The sequence below is a fragment of the Drosophila sulfurigaster genome, chromosome 2L (assembly GCF_023558435.1).
Source record: "Drosophila sulfurigaster albostrigata strain 15112-1811.04 chromosome 2L, ASM2355843v2, whole genome shotgun sequence".
NCBI lineage: Eukaryota > Metazoa > Arthropoda > Insecta > Diptera > Drosophilidae > Drosophila > Drosophila sulfurigaster.
In genome coordinates this window covers 10992704-11011345 of record NC_084881.1, presented here as the reverse complement: position 1 = coordinate 11011345, position 18642 = coordinate 10992704, and the positions used below count along the sequence as shown (strand labels likewise).

General features: G+C 41.3%; 2 protein-coding genes across 2 annotated transcripts; one reads left to right on the top strand and one right to left on the bottom strand.

Annotated features, from left to right (window-relative positions):
• The first annotated feature begins 247 nt into the window (after positions 1 to 247).
• On the top strand, positions 248 to 5949 carry LOC133850001 (sphingolipid delta(4)-desaturase DES1). The gene is made up of 2 exons (XM_062285968.1): positions 248 to 884; positions 2921 to 5949. Exons 1-2 carry the CDS (start codon positions 487 to 489, stop codon positions 3486 to 3488), a joined length of 966 nt encoding a protein of 321 aa, XP_062141952.1. The 5' UTR covers positions 248 to 486; the 3' UTR covers positions 3489 to 5949.
• Positions 5685 to 18432, bottom strand: LOC133849975 (lysine-specific demethylase 5). The gene is made up of 4 exons (XM_062285963.1): positions 18239 to 18432; positions 11227 to 12783; positions 9755 to 11169; positions 5685 to 9695 (listed from the first exon to the last, which is right to left on the bottom strand). Exons 2-4 carry the CDS (start codon positions 12725 to 12727, stop codon positions 6843 to 6845), a joined length of 5769 nt encoding a protein of 1922 aa, XP_062141947.1. The 5' UTR covers positions 12728 to 12783; positions 18239 to 18432; the 3' UTR covers positions 5685 to 6842.
• Positions 18433 to 18642: the final 210 nt, after the last annotated feature.

The window sequence follows — 18642 nt, the reverse complement described above, 5'->3', positions numbered from 1 at the left end:
GCTGTTTAAAATATTTGTTTTTCACCTTTACAGTGAATGTTATAAAAATATTTAAAATTCATGTGTTGCACCCTCCAATTAGAATCGGTAACATTACACTTGAAAAAATAAGTATAAATTCCAGCTTTGACTGAATCATTTTCGACATATGGCAACCCCAAAGTTGAATGCGTCAGCTGATACATTATCGATGACTACAGAAAGAACACCCCTGATTGTAGCTTCATTGCCCAACACTGCATTGGTGTGGGTGCCGTGTGAGTGTGTTGTTGCTGATGGTGCGGCTTCATTTAAGTTTTTCACTTCGTTGTTGTCGCGTTGCCGCCGCGAATTGTCTGAAAACTTTCCTACTGTTTCTTCAATTCGGTCGATAATGCCAAAGCACTGTGTTTAAGCCGTCACATTCGAGTATAATATTCAACAATCAGTTCTAATTAATAGTGTAACCACAACAATAAGAGCAAGAGAGCAATACAAAATATTAAAATGGGACAAAAAGTGTCGCGCACCGACTTCGAATGGGTTTATACGGAAGAACCGCATGCCTCACGTCGCAAAATTATACTCGAGAAATATCCACAAATCAAGAAACTGTTTGGTCATGATCCGAACTTTAAATGGATTGCCGGCGCAATGGTGTTGACCCAAATACTGGCGTTGTTCATTGTCAAGGACTTGTCGTGGCCCTGGCTGTTAGTGTTGGCCTATTGCTTTGGCGGCATTCTGAATCATTCACTCATGTTGGCGGTGCACGAAATATCGCATAATCTTGCCTTCGGCCACAGCCGCCCCATGCATAATCGGATCTTGGGCTTCATTTGCAATCTGCCCATAGGACTGCCGATGAGCATATCGTTTAAAAAATATCATCTCGAGCATCATCGGTAAGTTGACAATGGACTATCGGCTGGCTGCCTGACTGTTGATTTGATGACGTTATTGTGGGTACACATATTTACATATACACACACTCGCACGCTTGCCGCTACGTGTGCCGGCAGTATAATATATATATAAGTGTGTGTGTGTGTGTGTTTATAGCAACAAATTAAATCTTTGCTTGTGTATTTGTCGCATGTGGGGCGTAGCCATGAAATTTCTTTCGCCTCCCCCCTCGTTCCTAAAATTTGCCTATTAGGCCGCTTCGCAACACTTAACAAAAGCTTAACAGAAGTCTCGCTGTTCTTCGATTAGTTTAGAAGTTTATTATTATTGTTCATTGGGAAAGTCCAACCCATACATTATTTATGTACATGTGTTTGGCCCCCATTAATATATTTTAATCCAGCCAAATGAGTCAACAACAAATAATAAACATTTGTGGGGCTTTTTGTGCATTTAGTGTAGCATCGATATTGGTTTTGTATAATTGTGATAAGATTACTTAAAAACTTTATAAGCCCAATATTTATGCATATCACTAAATACGTAATTCAATATTTCTTCTAATTGGTCACGTAGCCGGTTCTTATACATATATTTTCAAGATTGTTTTTATTTACGATTCCCCCATCGCGCTGACTCACCAACGCTTGCCTTATCAATCGAGTGTGTGTGAAAATAGCGGTAATTGCCGGCACTTTAGCAATGCCCCTAGAATACCACTTTAATGACAGTGCAATTGATTCATTTGTTGTACACTTTAAAATATGGTGGACACTCAAAACAATGTGACCTTAGCCACGTAAGTGCAAAAGCTTATTAAGCTGCGGATTACTTCAATTAAAGCTCTGTTAACTAGTCTGACATTTTCCATCGCACTCCAACTTAACTTTGAAGTTTCAACATTTTGTACAAAAAGGAACAATTGAACATTCATAATTGTATAGTATATAATAAATACATTTTTGTGGGATATTTTTGTGTTTTATTCCTGCACATATTTAATAGAAATTTAACTTCTATTGGGAAATTGAATTTGTATTTCTTGCTACATTTTAACTTCTTTCAAAATATTATTTACTATTTATTATTTATTAGATTTCTATTGAAAATTGTACTCTTTTTACTTGTCCAAAGATAGGGAAAAAATCTTTTTCTATCTCAAACTCTAGCACTATCTCTGTCCTTGACTAACAGCTATGATATTTGGAGCAATAGCTTCTTATCATCAGCATTATCTATACTTCTTGTGAATGGGAAATAACAGTGTCAGCCTGAAGCATGTTATTTGTACATGCTCAATTCATGTTAAATATAATAGTATAACATATTTGTTGATGAATTTTTAACTTATAACATTAGGACACAGAAAGTCTGCTCGTCACATTTATTGTCGGATTGTAAATCCGTTAACCTTGTTGCCCATTGCCCGGTATAGATTGCCAGCAATTGAGTCACATGGCTAGAACGCGGGTTCATATGGCTAACGCGTGTCTACCTTTGGGACCCAGGTGCTAATGATAAGTGAATCGCATTTATCTAATCTATTAGTTGCTCGAATACCTTGTTGATGGAGGCAATATTAGCGATAAGGCAAGCAGAGCTTTTAACTTGCAATTGAAAATATAGTTTAATTCAACAATTACCAAATTTACAGGTATAAATTTAAGTATAATGTGTGCTTTGATGTTATGTATTATGATGGATCAAGAAAGAAGTTTTTATTGACAGGCATTATGGGGAAATAAAATATACAACGTCTTTGAAAAAGTTCTAACATTCAAAAACTTTAATTTGTATCTCGGATATTGTATATAAAAGAAATTAATAAGTAAGACTCACAATTATTTATCATACATTATTAGTGAAAATAAAAGTATAGAAGTATAAATCCAGTGTTGGGCCTTAGTAGCTAAAGTAATAAGAAGCCTAACCGAATATATATGTATATGTATATTTATATAATAAACTGAAGCTATAAATAGTTATATTATCGTCTGGTCTATATCTAATCCCATTTTCTATTTGATTTTTGCAGCTATCAAGGCGACGAGGTGATTGATACAGATATCCCAACGCTACTGGAGGCCCGATTGTTCGACACAACCTTTGGCAAATTCATGTGGGTGTGTCTGCAGCCCTTCTTCTACATTTTCCGTCCGCTGGTGATCAACCCAAAGCCACCGACACGCCTGGAGATCATCAATACGATCATCCAGTTGACATTCAATGCTGCCGTCGTCTACTTTATTGGTTGGAAGGCGATGGCCTATCTGATACTCGGCTCGATTCTAGCCATGGGACTGCATCCGGTGGCGGGGCATTTTATATCCGAGCACTATATGTTTGCCAAGGGATTTGAGACGTACTCGTATTATGGCCCACTCAATTGGATCACCTTCAATGTGGGCTATCACAACGAGCATCACGATTTTCCGGCTGTGCCTGGCTCTCGGCTGCCGGAGGTGAAGCGCATCGCCAAGGAGTTCTACGAGACGATGCCACAGCACACCAGCTGGACACGTGTGCTGTACGATTTTGTGATGGATCCCTCTGTGGGTCCATACGCGCGTGTCAAGCGCCGACAGCGCGGATTGGCCTCCTAAAGTGGCCGCATCAACGATTTTACTAACGGTTTCCTGGCATTATGTAATCTCAGCGTTTAGACCTAGAAGCACAAGCACAGTAACAACAAACAGGAAATAAGCGAATGCAAATGAGAAATGCCTGCTAAATTCTGTCCTGCTTATTTTTGGACAGCGAACGCACTGGATGATTATAAAACGTATTTTTTTCATGTGTAAGCTTATATGATATGATATGTATGTAAAGCTTAGTTGGCAAGGCAATTGTTAAGCGCTATTATAAACTATTATTGTTACCTCAAAACACTTAATTGATGGCCTGTTAAACGTAGTATGTAAATTGTCTCCTATATTTAGTGTTTTCTAAATATGTATATTTATAAATTTGTGCGCCTAAATGCAGCTGTAAACAGTACTAAACTAAACTATACACTATATATACTGTAAACTGTGAACTTTACACTATTTTTGATAGCCTCTTGTAACTGATAAATGATAAACAGATACCAAAAAGAAAACCAGATGAAAATGAAACCAACTGCACGCGGCGTTTAGCTCTAATAACAATAAACAATAATAATAATAATTGTATACTATACTCGTATGTGTATGTAATAAAATGAAAAACAAAAAAAAAAAAATCAAATTTTCTTTAAACAAATTGTTCAATCAACTCAATTAGGGCCTTTTGCTTTGATTGTTTTCGGGTTTCGTGTCATGTGAATCGCTGTGGCAACATGCAGCTCTGGCTCTAATTGCCGTAGCCATTCCTGATAATGATGTGCATGATAAGACCCGTCAATATATATATATATACTCGGAGTATGCCATAACAAAACCCCACTAAACTCGCAACGGTTACGCCACAAGCTACACGTTCTCAATTACGATATTGACCAAACCGCACCGGACGCAGCTCCCTCCGTATCAGGTGTTATTAAGCCTCCTCAAATGATTGAATGCAATCAGAATTGTGAAAAAAAAATTCAAAGAGTTTATAGCCTACAATAACAGCACAGCAAATATTCCAAGTACCTAGCGAGTTTTGATAATATTCTTTCCAATCTCTCATTTTGTTATTATAATATTTATAAAGTTTGCCAGCAAACTGTTCTGAATTTTGCAAATACAAAATATATCTTCTTGCTGACGATACTTTTCAGTATCTATGTGCACTATTTTGTTTAGCATATCGAACTTAAAACTCAAGATACTTGAGCCCCTCTTCATACTACACACCCAACTCAATTTGGTTGTTGGGTTTTATTACTCACGGTCTTGTTGACGCACTTAACTGAAATTCCTTCGAAAAGTACTCAATATTTTCCACGCACTTACTTTGAGAGAGACTGTTTACCTGTTCAACAGAGCCAGGAGATAGCAGTTTCAGCCTAAATACGTTATCAGTTCCAGGTGTTACCTATTAGTCTAGCCCAAAAGTTAACCAACCACCACGCACACCTGTTTAACAGTCAAAACAAAAAGCAGTCAAAGGTGCAGTGACTAATCGAGAATCAGTCATTGGCATGTTGCACGTGTCTTTGCAGGCGTAGGTCGTTCATCGTCGTTGATGCCCCACGCAAGTCAACAACATGCCGATAAGTCGCTGGTATTCCAACGATTACTAATCGTAGTCAAAATTAGTAACACAGTAGGAATCTAATCAAAACTCTCTTGCTGACTACATCTAAAAATACAAATGACATTTAATTGTTTGATTAATTGACTGAATTCATGTTTAAATAAAATACATTGTGATCTCCACGATTTTTTTTAAATACTATGTATATATAATTTATTTATATAATAGAATTACATATTGTGGGGGATCGCTTGAAGGAAAATAGGAGTGATAGGGGTTTATTTGTTGGGTATTGATTGTGGGGTTCGTTGAAAGAAATCGTACAGTTTTAGCTTAATCAAATAAAATGGTTGCTCCTTAATATGGTAAGGTATTTTGTTTTCTTTTCTTTACTTATTTTTTGTCTGGGGCTGTGTTGTATGGTGAAAACCCACTCGTAGTTTTATACACGCTTAAAAAATGATTTTACAAAGTGTTTTTCTATCGCATAATTCTAAGCATTTTCTTCTTTGCTTTTTTTTTTTTGTTTTTGTTGTACGTTGAGAAGTGGTGTTATTTTGTTTTGCATTTTTTTTTTTTAGTTTTTATTTGTTTTTGTTTCAAGTTGCTCTTATTACTCTTGTTCTCTAATCAGCTTACTAAATTTTAATTAAAAATTATACATTTCTTGTTTGTTTTTTTTTTTTATTATTATTATTTCCACTTGTATTTAAATATAAACTTAACATTAGGGTTGCAATTTATTTATATTAATATGTTTTATGATCTTTTGTTTTATCAACAAGTTTTTGTGTTTTGTTTTTTTTTAGTTTAAACTTGGTTTTTATGCTACAAGATTTGTTGTTATTGGATTTTGTAGGAAAAACAAATAAAGAAAACATAGATGAAAATTACATCGCGCCACGCGTTCAAAATTATCGCATATAACGTTTATGGAAGATATACATATATATATTTTTTGGATAGATATGTATGTGTATATAATTATAAAAATAACAATTAAATTTTACTTTGCTTTAACTTGAAGAAAACAGGAAAAAATATACAGAAGTAAAAAATAATAAGCAATTTTGAATCATTTTTCTTTCACAGATTCTTGTTTGTTTTTTAGTTTATAGATGCTCTTTGAAATTTTAAAAACGAAAAAACGCGCGCGCGTCGCACAAAACTTAAAGCGAACACAAAATGTAAATTAAATTAACAAAAAACTAATAATAGCAGGTAATGGTAATTATATATATCTAAAAATACACACATATTTATGATGTGTGCTTATGGTATATATATATATATGTATATTATATAAAAGAACGTTTAACGAACGTAAAATGTTGTTTATCGTGACCACAAAATCTGTTTATATTTTGCATTTACAGTTGAATTGTCACTTGTTTACTTTTCAAGTGTGTCGGTGTGTGTGATTGGTTTTGTTTTCATAATTGTGTTTTGAAATACGTTTGCGTTGCATAATAATAGTAATAATTAGTAAATATGTACTACAAAAAAACGTTCAAGTGACTGTTTTAATTTTTCTTTTGTTTTGTTTTACTAAAACATAGTAAATACCGTTAGCACAACAACAATGCGTGTGTTTCCATGTCGGCTTTCCTCATGTGTGTGGGGGTCTGTTCTCTTGTATGTGTGTGTGTGTTGGGGGGTAATGTGTATAGACACTGCGACTGCAGTTTATCGATTAATCGCAAGCTTTAATCGAGGGAGCTGCCAACCTTTGTCAAATTGATGTTTATTTTATATTTTGCTTGCGATCTCTCTCTCGTTCGCTCACTCACTGTCTACCGTGCCGACTGCGCTGCCCGCTGCTTGGCTGGCGTCGTCGTTGTGCTCAATGTGAGGCTGCTGGTTGTTGTAGTTGTTACGGTTAAACTGGCGCTGCCGCTGCTGCCGGCCACGCCCACACTCACAGTCTTGGAACAGCGTATGCAAATGTAGTCGTCGTCTGCTTTAATCTGACTGCGATTCAGACCCACACAATACATGTGAAACCACTCATTGCAGCCACCATCGCATTGCACCCAGTCCACTTCTCGCCCCGTCGGCTTATGGCAATTCTCCGCTCGGCACTCCTCCTCGTCGTCTTCCTGCGCGGTTTGCTGTGTGCGTTGCGCATGCTTCTTTTGCCCACCGCCGCCTGCTGGCGTGTTGTTGCTGCCTCCTGTTGGATTCGCGTTGCTCGCTGCATTACTATTGCTGCTGGTGTTGTTGTTATTGTTGTTAGTGGTTGTGGTGCGCTTACGTTTTTTATGCCCCGCTGCCGCGGGCGTTGGCGTATTCGCTACCGCCGCCGCTCCGCCCGCTGCCCCAGTTGCAGCAGCTGCTGCTGTGGTGTTGCCACCATTCGCCTGCTTGTTTTCCGCATCCGCATCGACACCAGGCGATGTGCTCGCCTTGCTGTCACTTTTCCGCAGTGTTGCTGACTTCTTGCCCGGCGTCTGTTTCGGTGTGTTCTGTTTCTTGCGCGGCACTGCAGCATTGCCACTGCTAGCATCATTGGAGCGCCGCTTCTTGCTGCGTGCCCCGCCATGGACGTTACCAGCATTACCGCCATTGCCACTGCCAGTGCCAGGACTTGGACTATTTTGCACTAGCAGACTGTCATTGGAATCTTCGGCTCCGCTGTGTATGCTGGATGAGGAGGCTACTGTGTTGTTGGGTGTGATTGTTGTAGAGGAGGGTTGTTGCTGCTGTTGCTGTTGTCGTTGCTGCTGCTGTTGTTGCAAATGCTGCAGCACACGGGCTTTGGCCTCTGCCTGCAGCTTCGATGGCGGCATCGTTTCCAAAATACGCCACAACTCTTGCGTCTCGTCCAACGACACTTCCAGCAAATCACCCTCCATCATCAACTCGAGCAGATTCTCAATTTCGCTGTCGGAGAGTAGTTTCAAGAGATCAGTGCTGTTGCTGCTGCTGTTGTTACTGTTATTGTTGTTGCCGCTTTGTGCATTACTCGTCGCCAGTCGCTGCTGCAGTTGGTCGTCCTCATCGTTGCTATAGCCATCCTCAACAATGCGCAGCCGGCACTCATCATCATCATCGTCGTCATCCACATCATCTGCATCCTCCGCATCCGATTCAGAGCGTGGCGTTGTTGTTGCATTGTTATCCAGCTTTGACGAAGAATTGTGTCCTCGTCGCGGCTTTCGTGGACTGTTTATGTTGCCCAGCCCAAGGACGGCACTATTGTTGCTGTTGCTTTCGCAACGACGCTTTTGCTGCTGCTGCAGTTGTTGTTGGCTGAGAATGGCTTCCAAGGCGGCGCTAACATCGGGACTGCTCAGTGCTTTGCGTGCACGATCCTGCCAGTTCATTGCACGCTCGGCCAAGCAACGCAGCGCTTCATCCTCAGGCAGACGCATGGGCAGCTGTTGCAGTTGCACCAGCAGCGGCAAGATGGTCTCCAAACGCGGTCGCTTTGAGCGCACACAACTCGGACACAACCACTTTGGTTGCACCGGCATTGTACTCACACCACCACCGTTGACTGCTCCACCACCATTCTGCTGTTGTGGCAGAACTAGCGTGTGTGCTGTTGGCGGTGGAGGCACGCAATCATCGTGGAACCAGTCGCGGCACAACTGACAATTGTGCATGAGGCCACGAAATTCCGATTTGCAGAGACAAAACATATCGCGCAGCATATTCTTGGACATATTCTGGCGCCGTAAGTCGCGCATGTCACGCAACTCTTGCTCCTCGGCATGCTTGAAGCTGGCCACAATTTCGGCGGGATTCTTATCCTTGAGGAAATCATCTTGGAAACGCGGCTTGAGATCCGAGTCAATGTTAATGGCATCTGCGCGCGGCATCAGCACCTCTAGAAGTGTATAGAATGTGCCCTTCTTTAAAAAGGCTTGTGCCGTATTCTCCTTCCACTGATGCGCGCTATTTAAATGGCCCTGCATCCGGCTAAGCTCCTCCAGCTGCAGCGGTATGCTTAAACCGCGCTCAATCATCGCCTCCAGCGTGTGACAGTAGGTCACATGATTGTTCTGCTGCAATTGCTCCACTGAGCGCAGCCATTCGCGTGCCTTACGCAATGCGTCCTTGAGCAAGCCATGCGATGGCACTTGTCCATTGATGTCGGTGGCCGACTTCAGAAATTGCTCAATCTCGGTTAGTTCGTGCTGTTGATTGAGTCGTCGGAAATATTTGGCTGCCTGCGATTCCCATGCTTCGATTGCCGCACCAATGTGCTGCAATTTGCGCATCTCACGATCTACATACGGATCCGTAGGATCCAAATCTGCGGCAGCTGTGTGCAGCAACGTCTTGACATCGTTGTAGGTCAATTTGGAGCTTGTCTCGCGTAAACCCTGCGACCGCTTGTACCATTTGCACTGCTTGAGTCGCTTCTGCAAATGATCCAGTTGCTGCAACTCTATGCGCAACGAGCTGCCCTCATTTATCAGAGTCTCCAGATCGTTCTCCTCGAGTGCCTCCAGTGAGAGTTGCAGCTGTGCCTCGGCACGCTCCACAAATTGTCGACCCAGCAGCAGTAGTTCACGCACCGAGGCGCCCTCATCGATGATGCAGCATAGATTGTCAATCTCCTGTACAAATAGCTCTAACTCCTCCATGGTTAGTTTGTATTGTGCCGCCTCCTGATTGTGATCTGAGCGCGTACGCACCTAAAATACACACATAAAGTCAAATCTCAGTTTATGCTATCTATAAACTCCCTGCTTACCTTATTGATGCCCAGCTGTTGTATGACTGTAACGCATTTCTCTGCCTCAATTGCAGCGGCATTTAATCGATCGATAAGCAACGAAGGTGGAAACTTCTTGTTGTCCGCCTCCTTGCACAACTCCTGGAGTTCGGAGAGCGTCACCGATGTCGGTCCCTTGGCATCGACAATATCGCGACAACGCGATAACCAACGCTCAAAGCTATGCGCCTTCACTTTCAGCTTTTGCAGCATCAATGGCATCTCGTCCAACGTATAGCGATAGATGAGCGTATGCTTCTCTGGCGCACAACCACAGAGCACTGTGTAATGGCGCAGACAGACAATCAGCTTGTCATTGCACTCGCAGGCCACGGCCGAGAGGAAGCATGTGGTGTTACACTCCTGACAATGACGTTCATCATCGTTGACCAGCTCAAAGGCGCGTCTTTCTGCTCGTGTGACGCCCCACTCCAAGAGGGATTTGCGCAGTTTCTTCTCGGTGTCCACCATTTCGGCCATATCAATGTAGCAGGCGGTGGCAATGCCAAATGTCAGTTTGGCCGGCTCCAAAGCCATCTTGCAGACGAGTTCGTCATGTGAGAAAACGCAAAAGCGTCGAAGCATCGAATAATGATTGACGCACTCGCGTCCCATTTTCAACCAATCGGCGGGCGCAAAGTTAACGGCCTCGGCGAAATTGTAGCCTTGATTGAAGCCGGCATGATAAGCACGCGGAAAGGTGATCACAAACTCGCCGGCATGCTGATCGGTGCGATACACGGGCACCCCATTGTTCATCAAGATGTTGGGATTCATAATCGTTACCAGTTGATGCAATAAATCTGGTTGCGAGGAGAACAATTCGGGCGCTGCACGCTTCATGGTCTCTTCAAACTGTTCGGCACACGAGCCGGGAACACCGTACCAGGTCTTTGGTTCGCCCCAATGCAAATAGTTAATCGAATAGCTCCAATGATCCTCATTGTGCCAGCAAAATGCCGCAAAGCACATGCCCACATACATCCAGGGCGCATTCATGCCGCTAATATCGGCATTAATGTGCCCCAATATTGAATCCTCCAGCAGTGGTAGATTATTTAAATTCCAACTGGATTCGGCGTACTCCTGATCCCCAGGCAGCAAATAGAGAGAGCTGCGTGTTGGAAAACCAGAACCATGATCCATGGTATGCAAATCGGCGCCATACTCCACGGTCACATCCTCGTCGATGGACGAGACAATGCGCCAGAATTCGCGCTCCACCTGCTCGGTGGGCACCAAGTGCACCGGTTTGCGGAAATATTCCTGCTTAAACTGATCGGCCATTTGGCCAAACTCCTGCAATGTGTACTCACGTTCCGCCTGCTCGAAGCCAAAGGCCTCTTGCGGCTTGCTCACTTCCTCCACAACGCAACGCGGACAGAGCCATTCACCTGAGCAACATAGAGATTTAAAGATTGATTCTATATTTATTTTAGTGTTTTTCTCACCTTTTGGTATGCTGCTTAGTGGTGGCAACAAGCAGAAAGTGTGATAGCTATCGTCGCAGCCATCGCACAGCAGCATGGAGGCCTCAACATCGCCACGATTGCAAATATGACAGATGTACTTCATCAGTGGATCAATGAGCAGCTGTTGCTGTGGTTCTGTGCTCGCCTTCTTTTGCGTGGCACGTGTATTCGGAGTGGCAACAGCACCTCCTGCTTGATTAGCGCCGCCAGTTCCAGTTGAATTGACGGCATTGAAGCTGCTAAGAAGATCCCGTTTGAAATCCTCCTTGGTCTCGGTCTTGATGGTGACTCCTCCAGGGCCAGCTGCACCAGGTTTACCGGCCTGACCGACCAAACCGCAGCTGGCATTTGAATTGCCAAAACGCTTGGAGCGACGTGTATTGTTCTCATTGGGCGGTGCAATCTGTTGGCGTGTGGGTATCTCGTGTGCCTTGTAATCAGTACCGCAATCCTCCAGCTTGACGGGCGTGCCACCCACAGCAGAACCACCTGCAGCCGCACCTCCAGGTCCCAGCACTTTGCCAGATGTGTACACCTCAAAGGGATGTAATATGCGTTCATAGTGCGCCTTGAGGGTGGCGCCAACACTTTTGCTGGATGGATACTGCATGCGATTAGCCACCTTTGCCCATTTGCGCTCCTTGGTGGTCTGCTCCATGCCGCCCTCTTCGTGCACAATGCGATGCAACGTATACAAATCCAATGCCTTGCGCTCCACCATTGGTATTTTTAATGAGGAACCCTGCAGTTCCCAGAATTTGGCAATTTGATCCAAGAAATTCAACTTGACACGCGTCTTGGCCTCCAGCTCATTGAGTCGCTGCACGCGCGGCACAAACTGCAGTTTGTCCACATCGACGGCAAATGGCGGCGACCATTTCTCCGGTGGCAAGATTTTGGCAATACCACACTTCTCAGCAACAGAGCGTATCTTGCTGATGTAGGCGAGGGGATTCTTAAACTCTTCGGCTGTGGGTCGAAACACTGGACACTCGGGCGGTGTATCAAAGTGGAATTCCTCATTCTTGCTCTGATCGAATTTGTTGGTGCTGTGCGGCTTCGTGTGCAGCGACTTCTTGTGCACCGATGGCGTCGGATGTGGACAACTGTTATGATACTTCTTGCTGGCCGAGACACTGCTGCTGGCATGATTCATCGGCACGCTGGGCATTGGACGTTCCACGGAACTAGGTGCTGCTAATGATGCAGATGCAGCAGTTACTGGCGTCGATGATGTTGTTGTGGTTATGGATGATCCTTCATTGCTTGCCGCTGCAGCCTCGTTATTGTTATTGTTGCTGTTGTTGTTATTATTATTGTGGCTATGGCTCTTCTTGGCCGACTCGCTGCCACTTCCAGTTGAGTTGCGTGTGCGCAGGCGTCGCGCTGGTGTCACGGTGCCATTGGAGTTGCTGCCTTGGCCGCTGCCGCCGCCAGCGTTGGCGACTTGGCTACTGTCCGCCTCGGCTTTGCCGGACATCTGGCTGTGTTTTGAATTAAATGTACTGCTGCAACGGCTGCTGATCTTGTTCAGCTCTGCAAACAAAATGGGATGAGATGCTCTTTAGTTATCTCAATTAAAAGAACAGTTTAAAATCACAGTTATCAACAGTTGTGGTTTATATTCAATCATTCATTTACGTTATGATTTGTATTTGTGTTTTCAAACAAAACAAAAATCCTCATCATGGTCAACTTCTAGTTTAAAGCAAGTGACAAGTGTGACCAGTAACGAAAGTATTTGATTGAAACATGGCGGCACTGCTCAACACTGCGGCACAGCAGCCTAGCTACAAAACTAAACGCATGAACGCACGGCAAGTGAAAAGATGTAATTGTAGCCGAGAGCGAGCAAACGAGAGGGCGAGTCAGAGTACAAGTTACGCAGCAGCAGCACATGCATGAGCAGCGCAACTAACCCACCCCTCTTTAACTCAATCGGACAGGTAAACAAAACAGTAAACGGCGTTTATATTACATGTGTGTCTGTGTGAGAATATCTCTCACTCTCTTACAAGAGTAGGGGTTGGCTTTAAATCGGAGACAGAAACTGACAACAAGAAATGCAAGTCAAACACACACAAACACACATATTCATGTGTAACACACATTCGCAGTACAAGTGCGTTGTAGCACTAGCTCGTTCTCGCTCTCTCACGCTTGATTACATTATCAGTCAACGTTTTGTGATATTGATAAAACAGAATTGCAATAATATTGTGTCTATATGTGTATCAATAATTCGTAAAATACGCGAGGAATGCGTGGGCTGATTTAAAGTTTGTGCACAAACATAATTTTACATGTTATCATTTACGTATTTGTAGGTTATCAAAATTAGTGCAATGCTCATCAAAGCTTAACATAATTGGCGACTAACAGATACTCTGCAATTGTGCCAGATTGTGATCTATTAAATATTAATTTTCAGAGTAAAAATAGTATCTAAATATTACATATGTGAGAATAGGTCATCCTTTATTCACAACTAAAATAATTGCATACCGCAAATGGAAAACTTTCTTTTAATTATTTTGATTTGAAATATTTTTGGACCGAAAAATCAAAGCAGCTGTGCGCAGCGATGCCAACTGCTTGACCGGGTGGCAGGCAAAGCGAGCAGGCAAATAAATGGCACACATACACACGCACACACATCAGATGACAAACAAACGCGTCTACGTGATCAAAGAACGCCTAACGGATGCGAGGGCAACGGGTGGGGGTGGCTTTCATGAGCTTGCGACGGCGTAACATTAGAGTGAAAGAGAGCAGCACAATGTGTGAGAGTCGTGAGAGTGCGATTGGGAGTTGAGTGTAAGTTTTGATGCATCGCGCAAAAGTGCAGTGTTGGTAAAAACACACATAACTCATTTGGCTTGTTATTTATTTTTAAGTTCGTTGTTTTTGCGCATACATACTTATTTACATTCACGCCATCCTGGAAGGCGCTCAGTGAGTTCACTGAATTTCTTATTGTCCACAAAACACTCTGTGTGTATGTGTTGAAATTTTATTAAAGCGTGCAACAGCGCCAAAGGAGAAATGAAAAGAATTTGTTGCATAGAAAAGTGGAGCGCCAAACACGCATACATTTATACATTGAAAACATATACAGTGGATCACAGCTTATTTCAACCACCACCAACCGACAACTTTGACTCAGTATACTGGCTAAACTAAAAGAGATATTAACTTTATTTAAACGCAGGATTTTAGTTTAATGTTTTAACATACAAGATATTTTTTCATTTATCTACTAATTTTTTGTTTACTATATAAAATTATTGAAAAACAAAAAAATGCCAAAAAAAAGTACCACAGCTTATTTCAACCAGCTGGAAATAACTAAATATAAATATGTTAAACTGTGTATTTAGAATTTCGTATGACCTCCTTCTTGGTTAATAGCTCCTTCCAGACAGTGTGGAATAGATTCCACCAATTTTTTTGTAATATACGGGCTAATTTTGTCCCATTCTTCCACTAAAGCCGTTTTAAGGTTTGATTTGTTGGAAATTGGCCTTTTCCGATGTTCTGGTCCAAAATGGCCCAAAATTTTTACAACATTTATGTCAGGCTACTGAGCTGATGGTTTCATGACATGACGACAGTTGCAAATTAGCCAATCCTGCCCAATTCCTGCCTTAAGCCTTGGGTCAATGTCTTGGTAGAAGCGGAAATCATCCTTAATGCCCAGTTTAACCGCGCTTTGGATCAAATTAACATTCAGTACGTCTAGGTATTGAGTTTAGTCAATGGTCGCGACAATAAAATTGAGTTTTCCAACTCCGGCTGTGGACATACAGGCCCAAACCAAGACACTACCACCGTCATTCGTGACTGCAGACTTTAAAAATATGGTTTGGAGCTCGGTATTTGGATTCCGACCGACATATGGGGCTCCAACCAAGCCAAAAATTTTAATTTTGGACTCGTCCACAAATATGGTTAAGTTCCAAAAGTTTTTATCCTTTCTTACATGCTCCTTGGCAAATTTCAAAGGAGCCTTTTGATTCACGCGCCTTATAAATGGTTTCTCCCGCCATATTCTGTCATTAAAATTACTTTCCCGCAGTACTCTCGAATTGATTCTGGGTGGCACACCTTACTTAATTCCTCCTCTATAACACGGGCCAGTTTTAGTGGCGAAAATTTTTGATATTCCCGATTTTCCGGACAATATAACGCGCGTCGGTCTTATTAAAAATTGCATTGGGTAAATTTTTGCCCTTCTCATGCACTATATTTTCGCGAAAAAAGTCGTGAAATGATGATCTGCACAGACGAAACACTCAGATGAACCATTTCATAAATTTTTGGACGGGAATTTCAATTCTTTAAAGGATCTATGACGTCATTTTCCTTCTCAATTGAGGTTCACGGACCCATTTTGTAAAATATGCGTGTCTCTTGAGATCTAAAGCTTCAAATGTTGAAAATCTAACTTCTAAACATTGAAAATACTATACACAAAGCAATAGATCAACAAAAAAACCGCTATTTTACTAGGAAACTGATCTTCGCGCAGCTGCAAAGTTGCTGGTTGAAATAAGCTGTGGTACTTTTTTTTGGCATTTTTTTGTGTTTCGATAATTTTATATAGTAAACAAAAAAATTAGTAGATAAATGAAAAAATATCTTGTATGTTAAAACATTAAACTAAAATCCTGCGTTTAAATAAAGTTAATATCTCTTTTAGTTTAGCCAGTATACTGAGTCAAAGTTGTCGGTTGGTGGTGGTTGAAATAAGCTGTGATCCACTGTACATATGTATGTACTTACATTACTTATTGTGTATGTATAACATAGCGACCAATTGGATATGTTTGCCTGTAATTTGCATGTAATCGAGTACTTCATATATACGTACGTATAAACATACTAATTTATGTATATACATATAATGTATTTCTTTTTCTTATTCCTACGAATTCAATTGCTATTTGCCTACTGCATATTTAATTGCAAAACTACACACACTTGCACAACGAAATTGTATACATTTCTGTATTTTGATTAAATTGAACAAGTAAAAGAAGCCATATTGAAAAATGTCGTCGCCGGCAGCGACGTTGTTAAAGTTCCGGTTAAGGTTTTTTTTTTTTTTGCAGCAGCGTCAAAATAGACAAAAGGAAGCCGCCGTTATAGTCGCTACATTCTGGGCGAAAAAAGCTTTGCCTTTGGTGGTTGTTGTTACAGCGCACATACATAAGCAGAAGCACACACATATAGTTACAGGAAAAGGTCCGCATACAAAAGTGGGGCGACGATGTCGACAGCAGCACCACCCCAAAAAGGGAACAACAACAACATACTTCTATACCAAATGAAGGGTGTGAGTGAAGTGGAGAGAGTATGAGCGTGTGCGTAGTTTTGTCATTTACTTGATCAGAAAGAAGTGCGTGAGAGCAATACATACATACATACATACATGGATATGTACATAAATACATCTTACATATGTGTACATCGCCTGGTCACACTGATTTTGGAGTAAATCTAAATTGTGTTTTCGTTTTTAATTGGACATTTTGCAAATTATTGATTGGCAAAATTTGCGATGAGCACTGCACACGCTGCTTTGCCAACTGTGAGAATTTCACAAAGTCTTGGTAATGTTGGCAAAGTTTTTCAACAACTTTTTTTTTTTGATGCCATATTGATCATACATATGTACATATGTACGTATGTATATATATGTGTGTGTACACATGCTTTATGTTGAAAAATAAGTGAAGCCTAATAGGCCGCATGCTCTTCTGGTACTCTAATCTAAAGCGCCTCACGCATACAAAAGGGGTTTTATATAATTTCCATTTTCAGTCGAACGAACACACACACCCGTAAGCTCACTCACACATATACAATAGCTCGCACAGGTATATTATACGTATACGTATAGAAAACACACAGCAGCATTTCTCTATACATACACACACATACACATGTATTTATGTATGTATGTACATTTGTATGCTTAGTGAAATTAGCACTAAAATTCTTTTTACTATGTCAAATGCAATTGATTTAGCTGCATTTGAAAACGAAACGCTGCTTAGAAATTCGGTAAATTTTTCTCATTTTTTATTTGTTGCCAACCAAGCCCAGCAACAACAAGGCTAGCAGAAATATAGTAAGCAGTTAACATAAAACGAAACGTTGACGTTGTGATTTTTACGCACTCTGTCCACCATATTGCACACTAAAATGTTTTATGTTTCACTGTATGTACGTATGTACATACATATTTACGTATATATATTGTTTGTTTGTATTTGTAAATGCAACACTGTACTTTTTACAAACTACACAATTTTGCATAATTTAGTGGGGAGTGCAATTGAAATTGATATTGAAGCGTGGGATCACAATATTTGAAGGGATTAAACAGCGCTAGACACAAACTCGCACACAACAAGGAGGCAGCGCCGTCGACGTCGTCTTGGCTATGATGGCGACCAAAAAAGCAGAGAACGCACTTTACAGCTCTGCCTACTCTGTTAATAATTTTGCTTTCGTTGTCGCTCAGCTTGCTAATGTAATAAGTAGTGTGAGCTAATCACAAAAATCACACACATAATTCAATTCAATGACGGAAATATTGTTTTTTTTTTGTGACTTTTAGGAGTGTGCGACGTACATTTTCACTTTTTATTACAATTTTTTTTTTTTTTTTTTTTTTGGTGGACTGCGCTGCAAGCAGTGGCCAAAGCAGCAGCCGCACACACATACAAAAGTTTTTTTCTTTGATTAAAACGCGGGGGGTTGATTCCAATTGTCTTTTTCAGGGCGCACTTATTAACTTTAGTTGAGTTTTTATTGAATTTTAGTTGATTTAATCGTATGCTTTCGGCTTTGGCATATTATGTGTATACATTCTATCCATATTTCGCCTGCTAATTAAACATTTTTCAGCTTCAGCCATCAGCGAAACTCACACACTCACACAGAGGGTAGAAGAAATATGTAGAAGAAAAACTAAACTCACTGTCGTCATAGGTAATTAGGGCCAAGCACGCTGTTTAAATGCGTGCACTTTGCCCAAAATATTGAATATATTCACCGCACAGAGCACTTGATTAGATTTGATTTATTTTCTTGTATTCTCAATTTGTATATTTTTATTTTCTTGTGGTACTGATCTCTTTCTCGACTACCTTTTCAACTGCACACGACGATGAAAATCAGTGTGGCTGGGCTATATGTAAAATAAAATACCGCAATGTCGCCGCAAGCACGCACACAGAAAATACTGCGGTTGGTATTAGTCTGCACTGGTAAAATGTATGGACTATATTGCGTTGACTGTATGCTTAACTCTGTTAATGCCTGAGCGAGCTCTGTTGGTTGAGGAGTCGTACTGCAGTTTGACGTGCAGATCTGTAGTCAAAG